Source organism: Lissotriton helveticus, chromosome 8 (genome assembly GCF_964261635.1).
Source record: "Lissotriton helveticus chromosome 8, aLisHel1.1, whole genome shotgun sequence".
Classification (NCBI taxonomy): Eukaryota; Metazoa; Chordata; class Amphibia; order Caudata; family Salamandridae; genus Lissotriton; species Lissotriton helveticus.
Genome location: NC_136069.1, coordinates 1,550,486,725 through 1,550,508,058, shown reverse-complemented (window position 1 = coordinate 1,550,508,058; position 21,334 = coordinate 1,550,486,725). Strand labels below are relative to the sequence as shown.

The 21,334-nt window shown below is 43.8% G+C and overlaps 1 protein-coding gene across 1 annotated transcript in view; it reads right to left on the bottom strand.

Annotated features, from left to right (window-relative positions):
* Positions 1 to 5,154: 5,154 nt before the first annotated feature.
* Positions 5,155 to 21,334, bottom strand: part of P2RY6 (pyrimidinergic receptor P2Y6) — a 342,520-nt gene continuing 326,340 nt past the window's right edge. Inside the window, exons 4-5 of the mRNA XM_078658551.1 lie at positions 14,946 to 15,133; positions 5,155 to 7,959 (exon numbers count right to left, since the gene is read on the bottom strand). Coding sequence (XP_078514677.1) covers positions 6,897 to 7,904 — 1,008 coding nt within the window. The 5' untranslated portion in view covers positions 7,905 to 7,959; positions 14,946 to 15,133 and the 3' untranslated portion in view covers positions 5,155 to 6,896. The remainder of the gene's footprint in view (positions 7,960 to 14,945; positions 15,134 to 21,334) is intronic.

Genomic DNA, 21,334 nt, shown 5'->3' with positions numbered 1-21,334 from the left:
ACATAGTCCTGCAATGGGATTTTATCTCTGCTTTTCACGGGCTTTAGATATACCCTTAGTGAGTTAATAGGGACAAGGTCGCATACACTGACAAGTTCTGCGGATGACAAGAACTGTGACTGGACAGGGATTACTGGAAGTGTAACAGTGCTCTTTCATGCCTCCTTGCAGGGGAATCCTTGTTTGCGGCATGCGTGTCAGATAAGAACACTTTCCAAAATAAGTCACAGAAGGAGGGGTGGGCAACTGCTGAAGGGGAGCCCTCAACAAACTGCAGCAAACTACAGTAGAGTCTTTGGAACACTCATGGCACTCAGTAGATCATTTGTAAAAAACAAATATTAAAAAATGTACCAGGGCCCTCTCCAGGTTGCACTGCAGCCTGGTCCAACCTTTGCCTCTGCCTGTGCTGCCAATGACAGTGCCAACACAACTACTAACCATCACACTCTACATGTATGACAATTCGGACTATTCCAGGACCTCAAAGCTGTAAGAACGGCTTGAGCGGCAGAAATTAGTCATTTGACTGTATATTTGATTAATAAACAACTGTAGAAGTGCTCATCTCTAAAGTAGTCATACAGTGCCGCCATGTGGCACACTATCATAAGTGCCAGTGTAGTGTTGATAATTAAGTGCCAATTTTGGTGTGTGAGGGGTATTTTAACACACTGAGTGTATTCCAACACCATCGGAATATGTATTGTATATTTGTTTCAGGTGGTCTCTGTTGATTATTTAAGCACCGGAACCCACCAGTTGAAATTGGCACCGATAGCAGTGCATATTTATTTTACTTTTTAAGCCAAATGGAGGCATGTATAGTGCAGGCCTCTGCAGCCCCTGCAGCACAGTGTGTCCCCCAAGTTGTCAAGGGTGTCCCCCTTGAGTACAAGCCCAATTTACATCTCTGGGCTATGGGAAACTCAGGGGCCCCTCATCACATTCTGAAGGTGGCCCTTCGTTTTGCGTTACGCCACTGCGAAGGGTAGCAGCGTTAGTGAGGAACACAACTTTAGGGCTGATCTGGAGTCCTAGGCCTGTTTCTGTCCTGGATAAAAAAGTATGTCTCAGTGAGCTGATTGTTCACCACTGACAAATGCGGTGTTCTGCAGGTCATGAGTTCGAATCTCTGCAAGGCAGAGTCCACCTTCCATCCTTCAGATGTAGACAAACTGAGTGCAATAAACTGGGTAACCGTAACATCTGTTATTTACAGCATTTAGAAAGGGCAGACACAGTTTTAGGGATGCACAAAACAATGTTTCCATTTCTTGCATATATCCGTTCTGGTGCGGTCCCCTTATACACATATCAGCGCTTGGATACCCTCACAGGTGACAAGTAGTGCTCTACAAATCTACTGATTGATTGATTGATTATGCAAGGTCTCCTCGTCTGTGGATTTCCCACAGCACAGAGGGGGTAAGGCTGTCTCATGTACTGTGGCCAGAGGAGAAAAGCTCCAAGCACAGCAGCATGCAGGTTGTCCCTTTGCTAGGGAGGAAGAAAGACATCCTGAAGGGGCCCCACATTTTGTGGGGCCCCTGTGTCATCGATAGGACAACCTTCACCCTGCACAGTTTCCAAGTGACATACTTCGTGTGTAACGTAACACACAGGTCTATCTATCTTTACGAGAAGCAGCCATTGACTTCAATGAAGTGTGCATTTCTAGTTCTAGCCCATAGCCCCTTGTATACAAGGGTAAGTTGTTTTGAACACCAAAGTAAATAAGTTTCGACAGTAGGAGTAATGAACTGTGACACACCCACCCACACCCTAGGGGGGAAAGTGGGAAATGTTTCCAGGAGTTTATTTAAAAGGCATGGATCCTCGAACTACAATTGACTGCTACCAGACCCTCACACCACCTAATCTGAGTGAGTGGGGGCACTTTGGGTAGACTTCCTGGCCAGCAGAACAGAGGGCTCTCCTGTCAATTTCAGCACAAGTCATGGAGCTTCTCCAGTCGGGTGATAGGACGAGCCAGGCAAGGTGGAACAGAGGCCAGAGGGAAAAATATTCCCTGGCCATGTCAGGAGTATCGTGTCCACTGCCAGGGCATGGGCTGTCACCGTTAAATAGACAGAAATGGATGTATTATCTGAATGAGTAAGATGCATTGGTTGCATTAGGGCACTTTGAAGGGTTGGTGCATGGGTAAAAAATAAATGTAAATCCAGTATTTGTAAAGCGCACAGCTACCCAGAGGCATCCCGGCACTGGGGGCCGTTGGGAAGATTAAGCGAGCTATTGCCCAGAGTCGCATGGTGCTGGGCAGACCCCTGCCGCCGGGGATCGAACCGTGAGCCCCAGCGTCCAGTGTCAGTCGCCCTAGCCGTGGCGCCACACCTCTTCCCTAAATGGGACTAATGCAGGGACTACTGCCAGGTACTTCTTGAAGCCTATGGTGCTGGCCAGTCTGGGTGATCTGTGTCCAATAAATACAATATTCATGGCACCTGGATGGGGTGAAGATGGAAATGTGCATCAAGAAGCTGCCATTGGTCACAAGAGAAAGTTAAAAAATGTTGCTAAAGTAAATCAAGCAAACCAAAAGGGGGAGACATCCTTTACAATGCAACTTTTACTACGCAGTGCCATTACGACGCAACTTTTACAACGCAAACCATTACAACGCATTGCGCTGGGGGGGCGCTCTAGGATAGGGAATAGGTTTAATTTACTATCCAACACCATCTACTATCCACGGGGACTGGAGTTGGAATAGTAAATTAAACTATTCACTATCTAGCGCCCCAAAGCACTATGCGTTGTAAAGGCATGCGTTGTGAGAACCGCGTTGTAAAGGCATGCGTTGTGATAGCATGCGTTGTGATGTCATACATCCACCAAAAGGAGATGGCCACAACTACAGCTCAAGATGTTGAGGTGTTTGTTTTGGAGAGAGAAGCCGCTCACTAGGACACAATCCCAGAGTCTGGTGATGCAGGAATAGTCTTCCTAAGGCTGCAGCTGGACTCCTGGAAGCAAGGCCAGAACTTAACCCTGTCTGGAAGGTGGACACTGGGCACCGAGGAAGGTTTTACCAGTCTGCAAACAGATATGAGAGGACCTCGGGTGATGCTAAGGAGATGAGCCACTCTCTGGTGATTGGAGGATATGAGATATTGTAACTCTGCTGGTTCTCACACTTTAAGACCTGGAACAAACTCCCACTCAGCATCAGACGAAGCCCGACGCTGCAAGCCATCAGAGATGACATCAAGACCTGGCTCTTCGGATGACCTCAGTGCTGCCCAAATCCCCTCCCCCCAGCGCCTTGAGACCCTCAAGGGTGATTAGTGCACTCAATAAATCCCTGATTGATCGATTGAAAACCAAGGTTAATCGGCTGACAAGGAGAGGTGGAGGACATGGCTCAGAAATCCGCAGAGTAAATGACTTGGTTCAGGGGAACCCCTTCTGAAACGTTCTGAACAGCATCTCTGCATTGAGCAGGAGGGTTTCACCAGGAGGCTGTGGAGTCTGTGGACAAGTTAGACAACGCTGGAAAGAGATTCCCACAGAAGACACAGCCTCCTGGAGAGACAAGCCCTACTTTGGGGTGGACTTCAACAAGTCACTTTCCGTCTTCCCTATATTAACAGGTAGGACGAGCACTACAATTTATTTTGTATGGCGCTTTAAACCTTGTGAGTGGTGTTGTCGATTTTATGTGCCGGTCTGTGAGACAGGGGGAAGTGTGGCTCCCATTTGCTTTCTTGAATTTAATGCTCAAAGCCAAAGTTTCACCGGGGGAAGGATTTTATTATGCTTTTTTAGGGCTTAATGAAGAGAGACCCAGACCTTATTGGTTGATGTACTAAGGGAGGTGATCATATGAGCAGGGAAAGAGAAGCAAGACTGACCTTCAAGTGCTTTACCCCGGTGTTATCAGGGGTGTACTGTAGTCGGTGCAGGGCGCTTGTGCAAAGCCTGGAAATTGATGATTCTCAAGACATTGACTTAACAGGACATGCATCTTTGAGGACCAGCAGATGACGACCAGTGTTCTACAGTGCTCCGAGATGTTTGCGGGCTGTTTGTTTGGGATCCAAATCCTCCCAATCAGGAATTGTGGTCACTGTACATCATCCGTCTGGCGGAGGATTCCCAACCAACCAGTGTTTTCCCTCTTGTCCCCTGTTAGATACACTCTAGCAGATGCTCCACGGTTGCCGGGCGATAGGGAGATGCCAGTGGCAGAGTCTTCAAATGAAATGAGAGCCATTCATTTGAATATTTGTTGGTTTACAAGAGGGGGATCTTCTCATGTCACAGGAAATAATGGCTGAAGACAACACCCATTTTGTAAAATGTCTCATGGCCAAAGGGCGGCTTGGGGCACTCAACTTTAGACTGGTGTGTTCTTATGTTTACATTGTATTCGCAAACTTGTTCAAGAAGGCAATATGGGGATACTTTGGCTACGTCACTTCCCACAGGTCAGAGGGAGGAATGGTGTTCTTTCTCAACCAGCAGTCCAGTTAGATTTCTATCTCCATCCTGCATTAGGTGTCTTTTGAGTGGTGGAAATGCATCACAATGGCTCACAACAAGGTGATGTCTGACTAGACGTCCATGGCAGGATCTCTGACTCAGGGGCTTTAAGTCGAATCCCACCCCTTCGGTGATTGCGCTTTCTCCCACAGCGACTGCCTATGTTGGTATTATTCATTTATTTTATTTACTGCACAATTAATGGGACCTGTAGAAAGCTACAGTCTGATCCCCCATCAGCATCTTATACTAGTATATAGGCAAACAGGTGTTACCAGCACCTGATCTCTCCCATATTCGCTAGTTTTCATGCAGTCTATATATATAGGAGTATCCATTGCTGAGTCTATGATGAAGTCACCTAAGGCATATTTTAAGGACAACCAATGGCTAAATTAATTTAACCTACAGACTATCCCTAAAATCTGACATGGATCTAACAATCATGGGGCTGCTATGGACAACCCTTGTCAGAACAATGCTTTGGAATACTTTTAGAGAAATGCAATCATCCTTAAGCCCGGTTTACCATCAAGAAACACGTGGATACTGCAAAACCAATAAATTCCCAAGATATTCCAAAATATGTAATATGGATTAAAGTTTGACTGATTTCTTATGCAGTGGAATTCTTTAACGTAAGCGAGGGTAGGGATCTACCGTGTATAATGAGCATAAATCGAGACTATGTCTGCTTTCACAACCTTCATAGTGACCGAAACATTCAAGGACGCCTCAGCTCTACTGCTACAATGTTACCTTGGTGTTGCGGACCCTCAGGTGATACACACTTGATGGGGGCAGGTGTTGTGTTTCTTGAGCAGTAGACATAATCTAGCTCTTAGTTTTGCTTTGATGTGTACATGGTTAGCTAGGTGCTGGCCAGCTCGGTGGAATATAAGCCCTACAATGTGATAACACAGTAATATACCAATGCCACACTATAACAGAGAACATGTGTTAGACAATCAAGCTCACACAATATCAGAAAAGGCAACAGAAATGAACAGAAGTGCAGGTGCAACTCAATTTGTTACCTGATTAAACATGATGTACATGGACAATCACAAAACCTACAGGTTATTAATCCATCATGAAGACCACCTGAGTACAGCGGAAGGTACAATAGCGTATACTGTTACATCACTGATGAAACTGGCAACGTGTACAACTCATAGTCAATGAACACAGAGTTATGTATGAGTGACCACCACATTTGTCCGAAGGGTGTGGGTATACTGAATGCATAAGCCATTATGCATGTGTTGATTTTATGACCAGGTGCACAGTTCTGGTCTAGCTCGTTTTCACGATGATTGGGCCGGGTTATAACAGGTGGCCCTCCGGTACAGACCCACAACAGTAGGTGAATTCCAACAGAAATGTGTCTGTTCTGTTTTGTAATATGGTTATGAACACACATCCAAAAGGGTCTCCTTCACATTGCTTGTTAATACTGTGGTTGTTAATACCAGCTCATAATTTCCTTTAACAGATGGCATTCTTCATTGGGAAAGATCAAATATTGTAACTGAAAACACAGGAAAACAGATCAAACAAGACTTTACTGCAGAATCAATCACACATCATTGGCACAACAGATTAGAGCCACAAGGCCGCTTTGTCGGCTAAGCGATCTGTACATCTATATATAAAGTGTCATTAGTGAACGACAGCACCGGGAAGTGGTCTGCTAGACTGATGGGGGATGGTGAGTCTGCAACCCTTAATACACTTACCCGGAGCCCACAATAGACTTGTGTGTCTTTTGCTACTTTTCACAGTATGAATTTTAGGCTCAAGTGATTTCCCCTCAATTGTTGAGTGCATCAAGCTCCAGAGCATGCTCTTCACTTTGTTCTCTTGAAATGGTCTACAAAAACAGGACCCTGGTTATTCGCCGAGACTCTACAAAGGAAGTGGTGAACCACAGAGGTCATCACAGTAACACATGTCTTCAGAAACAAAATAATGTCAGTACAGCCACACTTCTGTCCTTTAAGAAGTATGACCTGCATGCCCACTTATGAGGATGATAACACACCAACACATACAATCACACTGCCATGCAAGGTGTCCAGAATCACCAGGAGACAGCGAATATATTCACATTCATAGTCCTTCAGATTTAGAACGTTTGAGCCATCACGAAACCATGCCATTCAGGAAAGGTTTCCAACAGCCGTAAAAGGTTCCGTAGCGGCATCCTTCAGTTGTGTTAATGTCCTTGCGGTAGGTGCAGAAGAGGGAAATCATTGAGTCACGTCTTGAGTCGTGCTTGAGCCACAATGATGAGCCTACAGAACATCACAAGTGCCAATTAAATGACTCTACTGTCAATCCAGCTCTTCCAGCTGGGCCTATTGTACAATGTCAGAGAGAGGCCCTCATGTCACATTCGCACTTCTCGTCACTGCTTTTTGGACACAGTGTTCGCGTTGAAATTTGGTGCTCACGCGCACCAGGATGTTCTTAGTGCTCTGCCTGAACTTCTGCTGCGTGAAATAAAAAAGTATCGGATCCAAGACACTGTTCATGCTGGCAAAGGGCCTGGTGCACTTGTAGACAATGGCAAATGTCTGCAGGACCAAGCACGGCACGCCCTCCCGGGAGCGAATAATCAGATAGATCGTCTTGGTGAGGTGGAACGGGAAGAAGCTGATGGCGAACACGATCACCACAATGATGATCATGCGAATGGCCTTGTCCTTCTTCTTGCGTACAGCCGGCCCAATCATTTCGTCCTTCTGGCACAGAATCTTGGTCATGCTGCAGTAGCACACCAGAATGACAATGAACGGGATCAGGAACCCGGTGATAGTCAATGTGATTCCATAGGGGAAGTACCTAGCAGAGAGGTCAGGTGGGCTCAAGTCATAGCATACTGTCCTGTTCCTCTGGGTTCCAGTAGATGCAAAGACAAAAGTGGGTAAACACTGGGCTACCACAATGAACCACACCACCCCACATACAATCCAGGTGAACCTCTTGCCCCTCTTCTTGTGCCACGATGACAAAGGGTGGCAGATGCCCAGGTAACGCTGGAAGCTCATGCAGGTAAGGAACATGATGCTCCCATGCAAGTTAGTGTAGAACTGGAAACGGACGAACTTGCAGGTGAAGTCCCCGAAGGGCCAATAGTCGTGGTTGGAGTAGTTGTAGATGAGCAGGGGAAGGGAGCAGACATAGAGTAGGTCCGCCGTGGCGAGGTTCAGCATGTATATCGTGGTACGCGTCAGCACTTTCCGAGCTAGCCAGATCTGGAGTATAACAGTCAAGTTCAAGGAGAGGCCAACGACGAAAACAACAGAGTAGACAACAGGTAGCAGGATCTTCTTGAAATCTTCATTGAACGTACAGTTCTTCGTTACAGCAGAAATGGTCACGTTTGCCATAGCTGAGTGCAGGCTCGTTATCAGGGGTGTATCAACTTCATTGCTGTGTCAGAACCTGTGAACAAAAAGGAGACAACGTTTCAGCTGTGTAAGCAAAATGAGGCTCTTCTTCAGGCAAAGCAAACACAAGAATAAACAAGTCCTGTGTCACCCTACTATACCTAGGACTCTTCAGGAGATGGCTACAATACACTTGCACGTTGACGTAAAATTGAAGGCAGTTTATGGAATGTTGTGCGCCAATGCTTGTGTTAACAGATTGGTCAATGTAAATCGTTTCTGTATTCCAAGGTTGTTGCAACTAGGTAGCATTTCATTCCATAATTGTTAAAATTATGTTTGTCAGTATAGAAGAGACCAGTCCGATGCAAACCAGTCTTGAACATACCACCAAAGAATCGGCGCAAACTGCATGGTTAAGGGGATGTCATTTCTGAGTAAGAACAAAGCCATCCCTAGACATAGTTGGATATTTCATCTCTTGTTTGCTGGATAAGCAAGTCTCCCTAGGTTTGGGGGACCACCGCAAGTTCCCATTCCTGGGTCCTGATAAAACTGTGCCTTACAACTCACTGATCAGGTCCTATAAGGTTGAAACACTTCTGGAACTACTCATTTTCTCTTTTAGAGGGAATGTTGCCAAGCAGTCAAGACACTAGCTAAACCATTGTATGAACAAAGATAAAATAAAGTACAAAAACAGTAACAGTTATTACCAAAGAATAATACATAGAAATGAAAAGTTCCTGCATGTTATAGAATTTATATGCCTTTTTCTTATAAACAGGTATAGGAAAATGTAAAACATTGGCAATCCAAAGAACCATAGTGATTTGAGGGTCTAATGGTGCATAGAGCATCCTATGGGAAGAAATATCAGATCCACCTGGCATGGCCTTTGTACTCTCACTTAAGCAATTGAATATGAGGGTTTGGGTGGCAAATAATGTGATGGCTTCCAAATTAGCGACCATGATATTTTCATGGCTCCTTACAAACCAGAAGCTAAAGGTCCCCTTCCTTCCACTTCTGATTTACAGTGTGGGAATAGGAGCAAGATGTTAGTGTGTATATCCTTGCATTCAGACTGCACATGGCAGGATTCCCAGTAGCCATTTTGGCCCATGCCTGGGGCTCTGCACCACGTATGCCTTTTTCTAAAATGCGGTGACTGGACAAGGTGTCAGCTTCAAGGCACTGCCCACTGACCGGATGCTAGTGTAGCCAAAGTGGGGGCCAGCTTTTAGTGTGCTATTTTTAAAACTCAGGTTTACTCAAAGGAAGTGGAATAAGTGCAGTGATGCTCATTTTGTAAAACAATAAGTGCCAGGGCCCTCGTCAGGAGGCTACTACAGCTCGCCCTACCCATTGCACCACCAGTGCTGACAATGATAGTACCAACACAACTACTAACCTTCACTTTCCTACCAGTGTGGCATTTCAGATTATTCCATGACCCCAAAGCTATAAGAATGGCTTGGGTGGCAGTTATTAGTAATTTTAATGTATTTTTAATGAAGAAACAACTGTTTTGTGCTCATCTCTAAATCAGACAAACAGTGCCACCATGTGGCAGTCTGCCATAAGTCTTGGGGTTGACATTTACCTGCCAGTGCCGAGCACTGGAAACCAGTGGCACAAATTAAGCACTGAAGTGTGGGGAACTTAGCCATGGCCAGGAGAAGATACCCAAGATGAGAATAGTAAAGTGCATCGGAGGTATTCTGCTTAGGGTCATGATAGGGTCAATATTGTGAGCCTGTTCCAAATTATGTGGTGTTGAACTGCTTTGCTATAACTGACCAGGCCACAAATCATTAACACATTCTGTCACCATTGATCAGGTATTCATTTCAATTAACATATTATGTAACCAAGTTACATTTCGCTATTTCTTCATAATGTTCTTCGGCAAATCATGTATCAAGCCAAAGCAATATTTTAATGCACACTTTGCCTATCTTTTTAAAGCTTTTTTCTGCTGAAAACATCTTAACTGAGAGTAAGTTGGTTAAGTGAAGGATTGTAAAAGGCCAATATTGAGACAGGCTCCAACAGACATAGCATCACAGGTAGACATCATGGGGCAGATTTATGTCGGACTTGCGCCACGTTTACGCCGCCGTTGCGTCACGCAACAGCGCGGAAACGTGGCGCATCCCTGCGACCTATTTACAACGTGACGCATCTAGGCAGATGCGTCACGTTGTAAAGCCCTGCGCCACATGAAACCTGCTTCAGGGTGGGCATTCCCTCGTAGGAAAGCCCCGTAAAACTGACGCAGTGAAATCTACAAGATTTCACTGCATCAGTTTTACGACGCTGCTGGGTCAAATCCTTACGCCTGCTTGAAGCAGGCGTAAGGAGTGACGCACCCGTTATGTATGGGTGGCCTCTGTACATTGCAGGAGTTGCGTCGCACTTGCGACGCTACTCCAGCAATGCGCCACCCGTAAACCACAAGATGCGTCACGCATCTGCCCTTCCTTGCACCATGGTGCGCCGCATTGTAAATGCGGCGCATCTGTGGTGCCGCAAGGAGGGAATTGCGTGACGCATCAGTTCTGGCGCATCCCTGCTGATTTGCAGAGATGCGCCAGAACTCATAAATCTGCCCCCATGATTTCTGCCCAGTGAAAGCTTAGGGTAGGGCCTTAGATCTTTCTGCACTGGTGTTGACTTCTGCCCAGATAAAAGATGTGCACTCCTAGTGTCTTCAACTCACACCTGTCCTGCACTGTGATTCTCTTCTGCCCTGAGGAAGGCTGTGGTCTCAATAAGTCTCATTTCACTTCTGTACGGAAGTGCCTTATGCCAGAGCTAGTTTTCTGAGTACAAGAGCCTAAGGCCACTTATGTACTGGGATTGCCTTGTGATTGTAGGAAGGCTCTGCTCTCCTAGAATATCCCATCACTGGGACAGAAGGAATGACTTCTGTCCAAAAGACCACTATGCAGTTCTAGAGCCTAAAATCACTTCTGTTCTAGGATTACCTTCTGCCTTGGGGATGGTTGTGCTCTGCTGAGGCTCACATCAGTTCTGTAAAGGGAGTGCTTTTTTGCAGAGCAAGCTCTCTCAGTGCCAGAGCCAACAGCCACTTCTGTACTTGGTTTATCTTATGCCTGCAGGAAGGCTCTGCTATCTGAGAGAATCCAATTATTGCTACAGAGGGAATGGCTTCTGCCCAGAAGATGACTATGCAGTACAGGGGCTTAAACTTACTGGGACTGACCTCTGCTCAGAGAGAGCTAGAGCCTGAAATCACTTATGTACTAGGCCTGGGCGGAGTTCGCTGAGTTAAGAGTAGTGACAATAAAACTCTGTGGAGGTCCGCAAGCGGCAAAGATCAGAGCGAACTGCTGTTCGCGCTGATCTTCCTGCCACCCGAGTAGATCTTCTACCTGAGCTGCAGCTCGCGCTTGCCAACTTACCATTGGCGGGCGGGGAAGAAATCAGCAGCCATCTCTCTCAAACCCAACAGATGAGGAGTGACACCGCAGAGAGAAAAGCAGCTCTTCTTGTCCAATGACCCCTGTGGCTCAAAGAGTCTTAAAACCACCTACAGTCAGGATCTTACTGTGGCTATTGTATACCACAACATAGTGGGTTAATGCATACGGTGGAACCCAGCATACAGATGCTAGACAACAAGCTTCCCTCCTCCACCATAGCCAACAATAAAAAGAAGATTAAACATCATTGCCCCCTACACAGTCCCAGGTACCAGACCAAACCCTGGCCCATTGGGCGTGATACCCCTCTTGATATTCCTGACCACTCAATGAGCTGACAAGCCACCTCATCCGAGAACAGTCCATCTCCCAAGGCTGGATTTCCAATTCATAAAAAAGTCTGCTTAGCTTGATGAAGGATCCTGAATCGTGACTCGTGTCTTCAGCCCTTGCCCAGCGCTCTGTTGCTCTTAATATAGATTCATGCTATAGAAATATCTATACGTACATTAAAGAGGTATGATCCTGACCTGATTGGTCGACAGTCGATCAAGAGGAAAGGATCCTATCGAGGCGTATTTGACAAGGGGATCACAATACATTTTTTAAACCATCCACAACCATCAAATCCATGAAAGATGATTTGCAGTCAGCAAAAATCAAGGAAAAATAAGAGTATGATCTCTAAATTGCACATCAGGGGTGGACAATCATGGTGTCCAATTAGGGTCCAGAATGGCAGATCCATATCTAAATTTCTGGAGATCCCTATTAAATAGAGAAAATAATTCTTTTCAGTCATTATGAAGATCAGATATGGGTGTGGCGCCCCCTAGATGCCCTTGATGGAGTAAGAGAAAAATCAGTGGTCCCACAGTTCAGGAATCAGGTCAGTAGTTCCCATATGGTCACTAAGTCTCATGAACATAACAAAGGGTCAGAGTGCGGAGCAGGAACAACTATCAGCCTCCCATGTTTCCAGTGTAGACCAAAAGGTGTCACAGCATTGGGTATAGTTAGCACTTGCTATCACTGACTCTCAACAATTCAGTTTGTAGTGCATATTAAGTAATTGTATCTTCCATTATTGGGGCAATCTAACCTCCCTTAAACACAAATGCAAATTTAAACCCTATAGGACGTTGATGGAAGCACTGGAATACACATGTCTGCCCTGCCAAAAATAAGATAATTAACCTTGAACTTCTGGTGAACTTGTAGGTAGCCCCCTCCTGTGTCCTTCCTAAATCTCACTGCCACCTTTCAAAATCTGAGATACTTTCAAGCATGCATACCTCCCACTCTCTAACACAAACATTGGCAACGTCAATAGGTCAGGCTTTAAACGAATGTTGTAGGGTAACGGGAAACATTACAAGTAAATCCAATAGGAATGGATGTGTATTTGTGTGGAAGCAAAGAACTGTAGAATAATATTGGTGTAGGTTTAAAGGTCAGGTGTCAGTTGCACTGCCAAGCTAGACCTAAACATCCATGTAGGTTAATGACTGTACTCCTCATGTTTGTTCTGTTTCCAGAGAATAACACCGTACATTATCTATTTTAACACACTTTAATAGCATTAACAATGTCACCTGTGTGCCACTGAAAGTTCAAGCCAAGGCAGCTGTAAAAATAAACACAATTATCACAGCTGGCTGTGTGGAGGGCAAGCACTTTTTTTGAGGAAGCACACAACTTCTGCCCAATCAATAAATGTACTCCTGGCTCCCAACATGTGGGCGGAGCCAAAGCCCTTCTGTAGTGATGCTCACATAATGGTCTGGCGACAACTGCACTGTTAAGCCAGAGCATAACTATACCAGAAAGGAAGTACAGTGAGGTCAGTGACGTGTTTCCTCTTCTGTCCTCCCATACTTGATTGTGAAATGGCAGTGCGGGAGAAGAGAACCATATCTGAGATAGTGAACACCACAGCAAGCAATGTATCAGTATTTGCCAGAAATTCAAAAATAAGTCTCATATTTCTGGCAACACTTGCTTCCGAAGACCAGGAAGGAAGGAGAAGACAGAATGACAGGACTTCTTTCTACTACGCCCCAAGATTTCGAAACTCAATCCCAAATCAGGATCCGCAATATGCGAATTGCCTTTATTTCCAAAAAGATCTGGAGACCTCTCTCCTACAGGTATATCGCAGGTTATCTGCCACACACTTGAAGAGCTCATTATCTTCCTATGCTCCTTAGTACGAGATGTATTCCCTCTGGCAATGCCGTCTTCTTTTCCGCACCCTAGTCCCTGCACTGTCTGATATTTCCTCTATTCTTTATTCTCACAGTTATGTTATGTTATAACTGGATTTGTAGCACGCACTGTTAGTCAAGACTGTCCTGGCGCGTGGGAGAAACAATGGCAAATAGAACTGAGGAGTTAAACTACTTGTTGAAACAGATGTGTTTTTAAGAGCTTTTTAAAGATGGCCAGCTCAGCGGTATGTCTTAATAGGTCTGGTAGGTCATTCCACATGGTGGCAGCTCTAACAGCCAGAGACTGACCACCTAGACGTGATTTCCTAAATCTGGGGACCACCAGGCGTCTAAGGGTCACCGAGCAGAGTTGGCGCCTCGGTTGGTAGAACGTAAATCTGGCCCTCAGATAAGATGGACACGGGCCGTGTAGGGCTTTGTGAGTCAGGACCAACGCCTTGAATCGCACTCTTTGAGCCACCGCGAGCCAATGAAGATCACAAAGCTGTTTGCGGACACTTCGTCTCCTGGGGATGTCAAAGAGGAGCCGGACCGCCGCATTTTGAACCACTTGGAGTTTGTCCAGGAGAAAGCCAGGAGAGCTGATGTAAAGGGCATTGGTGTAGTCCAGGCGCGAGAGTATCATCGCCCTGGCTACTGCCTCCTTGGCAGCTTGGGGCAGAAGGTTCCTTGTAGCCACCTCCATACTCCGTAATCAAGCTAAATATTTTACATGCATTCATATGGCAGGAGAAAACATTAAGTAAGTGGTCCGTTGGAGGTGGTGTGTTGTTTTATATATGCATTGTCCAATAAGCATTGGCAAAGACAATAAGTCTGATATTGGCTGCCAGTGTTGTGAGTTTGTGAATGCTTATCTTGCTAAGGGTTTTATAGAATATTGTTGTGGGAGAGGTTAGTTAGGGTCTTACCAATAGAAGAAAAAAATCTGAAAAGCAAAAATATGTTTTTGGTCTCAGAAATGATACATTGACATAGTAGTCTCTGGCACTGAATGGAACTACATTGCGTGTGAATGTGCTCCTTGTGAAAGACCAGAATGAAGTCTGTCACTCACAGTGGCTGAAGTGGGCTGACCCACTACCCCATCCTGTCTGCTGTAGTGGGCGGAAGAAAAATGTGACTAACACAACAAAAGACCAATGGATGAAGAGGGCTGGCTGAAAGCCACAGTAAGTAAGCGTAATATAGATATAAATAACGCCACGCCTAGTCATAAATGAGGAGTGGCTGCCTCTTTAAGACTTAAATTTCACATTGTAATCCCCCTCCTCCAGTGTAATGGGGAGACTGAGGAGTTCAGGAATGATTTGCGAAAGAATCCCACAGGAGCGAGATCAAAAGAATAACATACTTACAACACAGATGGAGATGCCAGGACAGGATGTTTCGACAGTGATTCGACTTCTCTCTCATCCTCTTTTAGAGCCTGCTGCAGGGTAAAAAGCCGCTTTCCATAAAGCACCAGTACGCCCTCAGTCTTTCAGATCTGCCTGCCCTGTGGCTGGTGCTTGCACAGGCTGTGTCGATAATTTCTCAATCCTCCCTAAAAGAAGAATAACAGAAAAGCCTGATGCTGGAGTTCTGCGTTTCGTGTTTACAATGCAAATTTTTGGCACACGTGCTCGCAGACGTTGGCCACGGTAAGCCCACTTTGGGCTTGCTTGAACTTCTTTTTTGTTCGCAAAGAACAGCAAAAACATTGTTGAAGAAAATTGACGTAATCCCAAAAATATAACATTCTACCGCTCTAAATATTTACCGCAGATGTAAGCAAGGCGTAATGACAAACATGTTGCTCAGTCTTGATGATATTTTACATGCTTTAATTGATGCCATCAGTAAATTATATAAAAAAAAATAAAAGCAGATTGCAGGACCACACACATCTTCAGCAAAGCAAGCGGCTTCCACAGGCTTAGCTTACTGCAGCGGGCTTGAGACTGGAGACTTCTCGCGGCTTGAACCTTGAATTGTTAGAGGACTTCCTAGGGATCCTCTTTCTGCTGTCACAGAACCCTTGAAACCCATCCCCAAAGAACTTTGCTGGCCACTCTCTCTGACCTGCTGCTTGTAAACTATACAGATGGCAGCTTGAAGATCAGGATTTGTCTGATGGTGCATAATTTACATGGCTTTTCCTCACTAGTGACTCCAACCAAGCTCACGAGGGAAAGGTGCGTCAAAATATACTTATGTACAAAATGGCAAAAACAGGGAGTATGCAACATTTAAAGAATTGTGAATTCCAAATTGTCAAGCAAAAAGCTAATGTAGCCTTATAGCCTGCCGTAGAGGGCTATCAGCTATTAAAGGCCCTATCCAGCGGTAAAGGCCCGAGCCGAAGGCGAGGGCCTTTAACAAGGTAGAGGGACTTTAATAGCTGGTATAGCCCAGCTACGAAGGGCTATAAGGCTATTAGAACATTCTGCCACTAGAGGGCAGAATGTTCTAACAAAAAAAAACAAAGCCATATGGGAGCGTGAGGAGATTGGAATCCCCTCAGGTTCCCTGAAGCCTTCGTTCACAGCCAGAGCTGTGAACAAAGAGACATTGGAATGTTGGAACTCCAGGCTTATACCAGCCATTATAAGCCCAGAGCACTCCATTGTTTTCAAAGGAGCTCCCAACATTTCAATTTACTAATTGCTTAATACGTTTGCATAGTTTTTGTAAAAAAAAAACCAACACAAATATCACAAGCAAAAACCTTCATAATATTGCAACCCCTCAGATATGAATATGTCACTGATGAGCCCTTTATGAGCCCTCCCAGTTGCTTACCCAAACAACAACCCCCACCCTTCACCCAAAATGGGAAATGGAAAATGTATTCCAGGATCCCATTAACTTGAGGTCAAGTGGTGGCAGCAGATGAAGGGCGTAGTCACAGGGGGAGGCTTGAGGGACTGAGATAGTCAACTTGTGCTTTGTAAGCCCTGCCAGCAAAGAAATTGGCAACAAGGACAAGTGTGCTAATCTGTTCCGGCTGCCTCCATTGGTCACAGACCGCATTTTGAAGAATCTTCCAATGTTAAAGGCATCTGCTGCAGGGATGTTTGTTTCCCTATCAAGTTCTGTGGTACAATAAAAGTAAGATAAGTCTGGTGGTTAATGCACTTGCCAAAGTTCTCTGTGTGCTCTGATCACAGGTTTGAGTCATAACTGAGACATAAAAGCACTCAGTCGGCCATCAAGCAAGAGAGACTATGATAAAACTTTTCCTCAAGTCCCATGTACAGCACCTTACTGCTAGATAGGGTAATAGTTCCAGTAATAGTCCTTTTACTATTTTAATCATTTTAAACGTCTTTTCATTCTTATATAATTGTGTGAGATTTTAAACAAGCTTTTGTTCATTGATAGAAAATTGTAATACTTTTAATTAAGTGAACAATAAATATTCTTTAAGGCTTAAGAGCCATAAATTAGCATAGAGAGTTAATGTGCCTGCTCTTGAGTAAAGAGTGTAACATGGGGGTCACCGTTTTGTTGCTGAGAACCTTGTGTTACCTGCAACTTAGGGGCTACAATCCTTGTAATATAGTTGGTGATGTATGAAAAGGCATTACTGAGCTGCATTCAAACTGCAAGGCATAAGTGAGAATCGTACCTTTTTTCTTATTCTAAGGTTACTAAAAAGGTTTCCATTCAGTCAGGTGCGCAACGGCCATAGGGCTCAAAGGGCTTCAGCTCTCCCCCGTTGTGTGTGTCAGCCCGGGCTGAAACAGCTTCCCAGGCACACACACACAGACAGTTTTTGAGCTGCTGTGGGCTGGCTGGTATTGTATTGTATTGTATTGTATTTGCATTTATATAGCGCTTACTACCCCTGATGAGGCGTCAAAGCGAATTTTCAGCGGGTAGCACGCTACTCCGGGACCCATAGAGGATTAGTGTTGAATTAGTATAGTGAAACATGCAAGTACATTTTAAGTGGTGGATAGGTTAGTCAGTAATTTGGATTTGGAATGATAGCAGAAGGATAGAGGAGGACAAAGGTTTGTATTTATTTATCGCTTGTTGACGCACGTTATTCAGGAAGCCTATAAAGGATTAGTGGTGAATTAATATGGTGAAATATGAGGTAATTTCAGTGGTGGATATTATTCTGTTACTTGGAGTGAGAAGGATAGCAGAGGGATAAAAGGGGAAGAAAGGTTTGCATTCATGTAGCACTTGTTACCCCTGATGGGTGTTGAAGCGCTTTTCTGGCGAGTAGAACGCCACTCCGGAACCCATAAAGAATTAGTGTTGAAAATGAGTATAGTATATGAAGTAATTTGAGTAGTAGATATGTTATTCAGTTATTTGGGCAGTATATTAGTATAGTTGAATATGGAATATGAGAAATGAACATGTTAGTCTGTTAATTGTGATTGAAAAGGATAGTGGAGGGATAAAAGAGTGAAGGATTTTTTTTATTTTTTATGGCGTGCCTCTTACTGCAGCCGCACCCGAGTACTTCACAGGTCTTTAAAAGACCATTTACTTGTTAACAAAGCTTTGTTGTTTTCTTTACCCCTTCTTAGAGCCCCTGCATCTCCACTCTGCCTATTGCTGGAAGAATTAGCACCCCCACCTCGAAATTTTTAGTAGCCCCCCCCCCCACGAATTTTGGCTCTAGTTGCGCCTCTGCTTTCAGTAGTACTTATACGCAGGTTCTGTATAAATGGTTGCTGGTGTAATTACTCGTATAGATAGATGCATTTGATATTCTTATAGTGCATGCATATCTTTTACATAAAGAGCTTGTAAAAACGAGAAAGCTGCCTCCAAATGATAGTTTATCCCTAACACACTTGTGAAGTGGAAACAACCTGAGTACCATTCCTTCTTCAATGCCATTGCTATTAAGATGTTAAGCTTCAGCTAGCTCCCATCAAGGATGAAACCCTAACAAAAGGACTGCTGATGGGCCTTTAAGTGAGGCATTTGTGTTGGGTCGAGCTGGATAAGAGATCTCTCACACCCCCTGCAGGCTGCTGCTCTGAATCCAAAGCACATAAAGTGTGGGCACCATTGAATGTGCCCCTGTGTAAGCAATTTGTACCCGGAAACAGCAAATTTCCCTGGGTCCCGCCGGATACCAGATCTGGCATACAGCCGGATCCTTCCCTGTTCTAGCACTGCCTCATGCCCCCATCGCCCGACACGCACTAATACTGAATGACAAGGTTGGGCTAGTTCTTGCCTTAAATTGTGTCATGTGTAGCTTCTATTGTAGCAGAATGAAACACAGAGCTCACTGGGCTTAATTTATTTATGTCTGCCTTAGCTGACTCAAATACATTTTGGGGGCAGCCGCGGGCCGTGGAGGGAGTTACGGTGGGGCAGGGAGGCGGGGAGGGGGAGGGGCAGGGTGGAGAGGGCTAAAAACCGGCATATGGATAATTACAGGTAAGTAAACAATTTAATTAATAAAACGAATTTCGTAGCGCGCACTGCATCGCATTTTGCGATGCAGTGCGCGCTACGAAATTCTTTTGGGTAAAGGGGTATTTTTAGGGTTGAGGGTCAGTTTTCAGTTTTTGGGTAAAGGGGTATTTTTAGGGTTCAGGGTCAGTTTTCAGTTTTTGGGTAAAGGGGTATTTTTAGGGTTCAGGGTTAGTTTTGGGTTTTTGGGTAAAGGGGTATTTTTAGGGTTCAGGGTCAATTTTCAGTTTTTGGGTAAAGGGGTATTTTTAGGGTTCAGGGTTAGTTTTGGGTTTTTGGGTAAAGGGGTATTTTTAGGGTTTAGGGTCAATTTTGGGTTTTAAATTAAATTAATTAAAATAAATTAAATTAAATTAATTAATTTAATTACATTACATTAAATTACATAAAATAATTAAATTAAATTAACATAAATTAATTATATTAAATTACATTAAATTAAATTAATTTAATTAAATTACATGAAATTAAATTAAATTAATTAAATTAAATTAATTAAATTAAATAAATTACATTAAATTACATTAAATTACATAAAATTAATTAAATTAAATTAAAATAAATTAATTATATTAAATTACATTAAATTAAATTAATTAAATTAAATTATTCAAATTAAATAAATTAATTAAATTACATTAAATTAAATTCATTTTAATTAATTTATATTTCAAAAAATATTATATACTTACTAATAATTACGTTGTAATGGTATGCGTTGTAAAGGTATCTGCGTTGTAAATACATGCGTTGTAATGGTACTTCGTTGTAATGGATCCTGCGTTGTAAAAAATGCGTTGTAAAGGTAGTCGTTGTAAAAGTATGCGTTGTAACGTCATACATCCGGTTGTGGTCTATCCCCTTGCACATCTCTGTATGTGCATGCTTAAAAAGGTTTGGCTAATGCCTACAAAACAATTCTAGGTGGTCGCAACGTACAGTACTATCTTAAGGGTTTGTGGGGCCCTGGGCAAAACATATTTTGCGGCCTACTGTTCAGAACAACTTTGGATTTATTATTCAACTTCAGCTAATTCAAACTTTTCTCATGTCAAATAATGCTGAATTATCTTTAAAAGTTTCAGAAATTGGGGCACACATAAAAACAGCTGAAAGATCAAGCTGTCTGGTGTTCACCATCCGAACAGCTAACAAGTAGTGGCAAAGTCATTTCTCTCTACGCTTGGACTTTTTTTTTTTGCATTGCAGAGACAGCACTTTACCTGAGATTCAGGATCTGTTCCTCCCATTGATGGAAATGTAAGGTAAGAATGTCTTGGCAGATGTTTAGTCTACCGGTGCATAATATTATAATAATACATGAACACGTTACCCTTGAAATTGTGGCTTTAGTTGCTGGCTATTTATAATCACAAATAAATCCCCTTTTAGACCTGACATTCTCACTGCACCAAGAACACTAAAAGCACTGTCCTGATGGCTGCTGCTGTGATTCCTTCCCCTCCTTTACCTCTCATTTCTTGTCTCTGTGTGTGCACTTACCTGGCTAGACAGTGACCTCTGACTCTGAGTAAGCAAATCAGTAGAGATTGAAAGACAGGAGATGGGCAGAGAGGTAAAGGGAACTGTCTAGTGAGAGACACTCACGAGTATCTGTGCGCGTTACAAATTAAAATAACATAACAGAAGGGAGGGAGACATATAGAGATAGAGAGAGGATGGGTACACAAAAGGGTGATGTTGACAGAGAGATAAGGTAGGAACAGAGATAAGTACGAGAGGGTAAACATCCTTTACAACGCAACTTTTACCACGCAGTGCCTTTACGACGCAACTTTTACAACGCAAACCATTACAACGCATTGCGCTGGGGGGCGCTCTAGGATAGGGAATAGGTTTAATGTACTATCCAACACCTTCCCTACTATCCACAGGGACTGGAATTGGAATAGTAAATTAAACTATTCACTATCCAGCGCCCAAAAGCACTATGCGTTGTAATGGTATGCGTTGTAAAACTTGCGATGTAAAGGTAGGCGTTGTAAAAGTACGCGTTGTAACGTCATACATCCGTACGAGAGATGTAGAATCAGAAAGAGATAAAAAAAGAAAGGAAGAGAGGTAAGTTACCATGAGAAGTTTAGAGAGATGTATGGTATAAAGTGTGGTGAGGTAGAGGGTAGGGCAAAATAAAAAGAGGTATAGACATACAGTTCACAAAAGAAGAGGGTAGTAAGGCAGAAGGGATGTATAAAGAGGTGTGGTGCATATAATGAGACAATGTATACACAGAAAACAAGTAGAAAGATCAAACTGAGGGAGAGAAAGAAAAGGAAGGTTCGTGGAGATG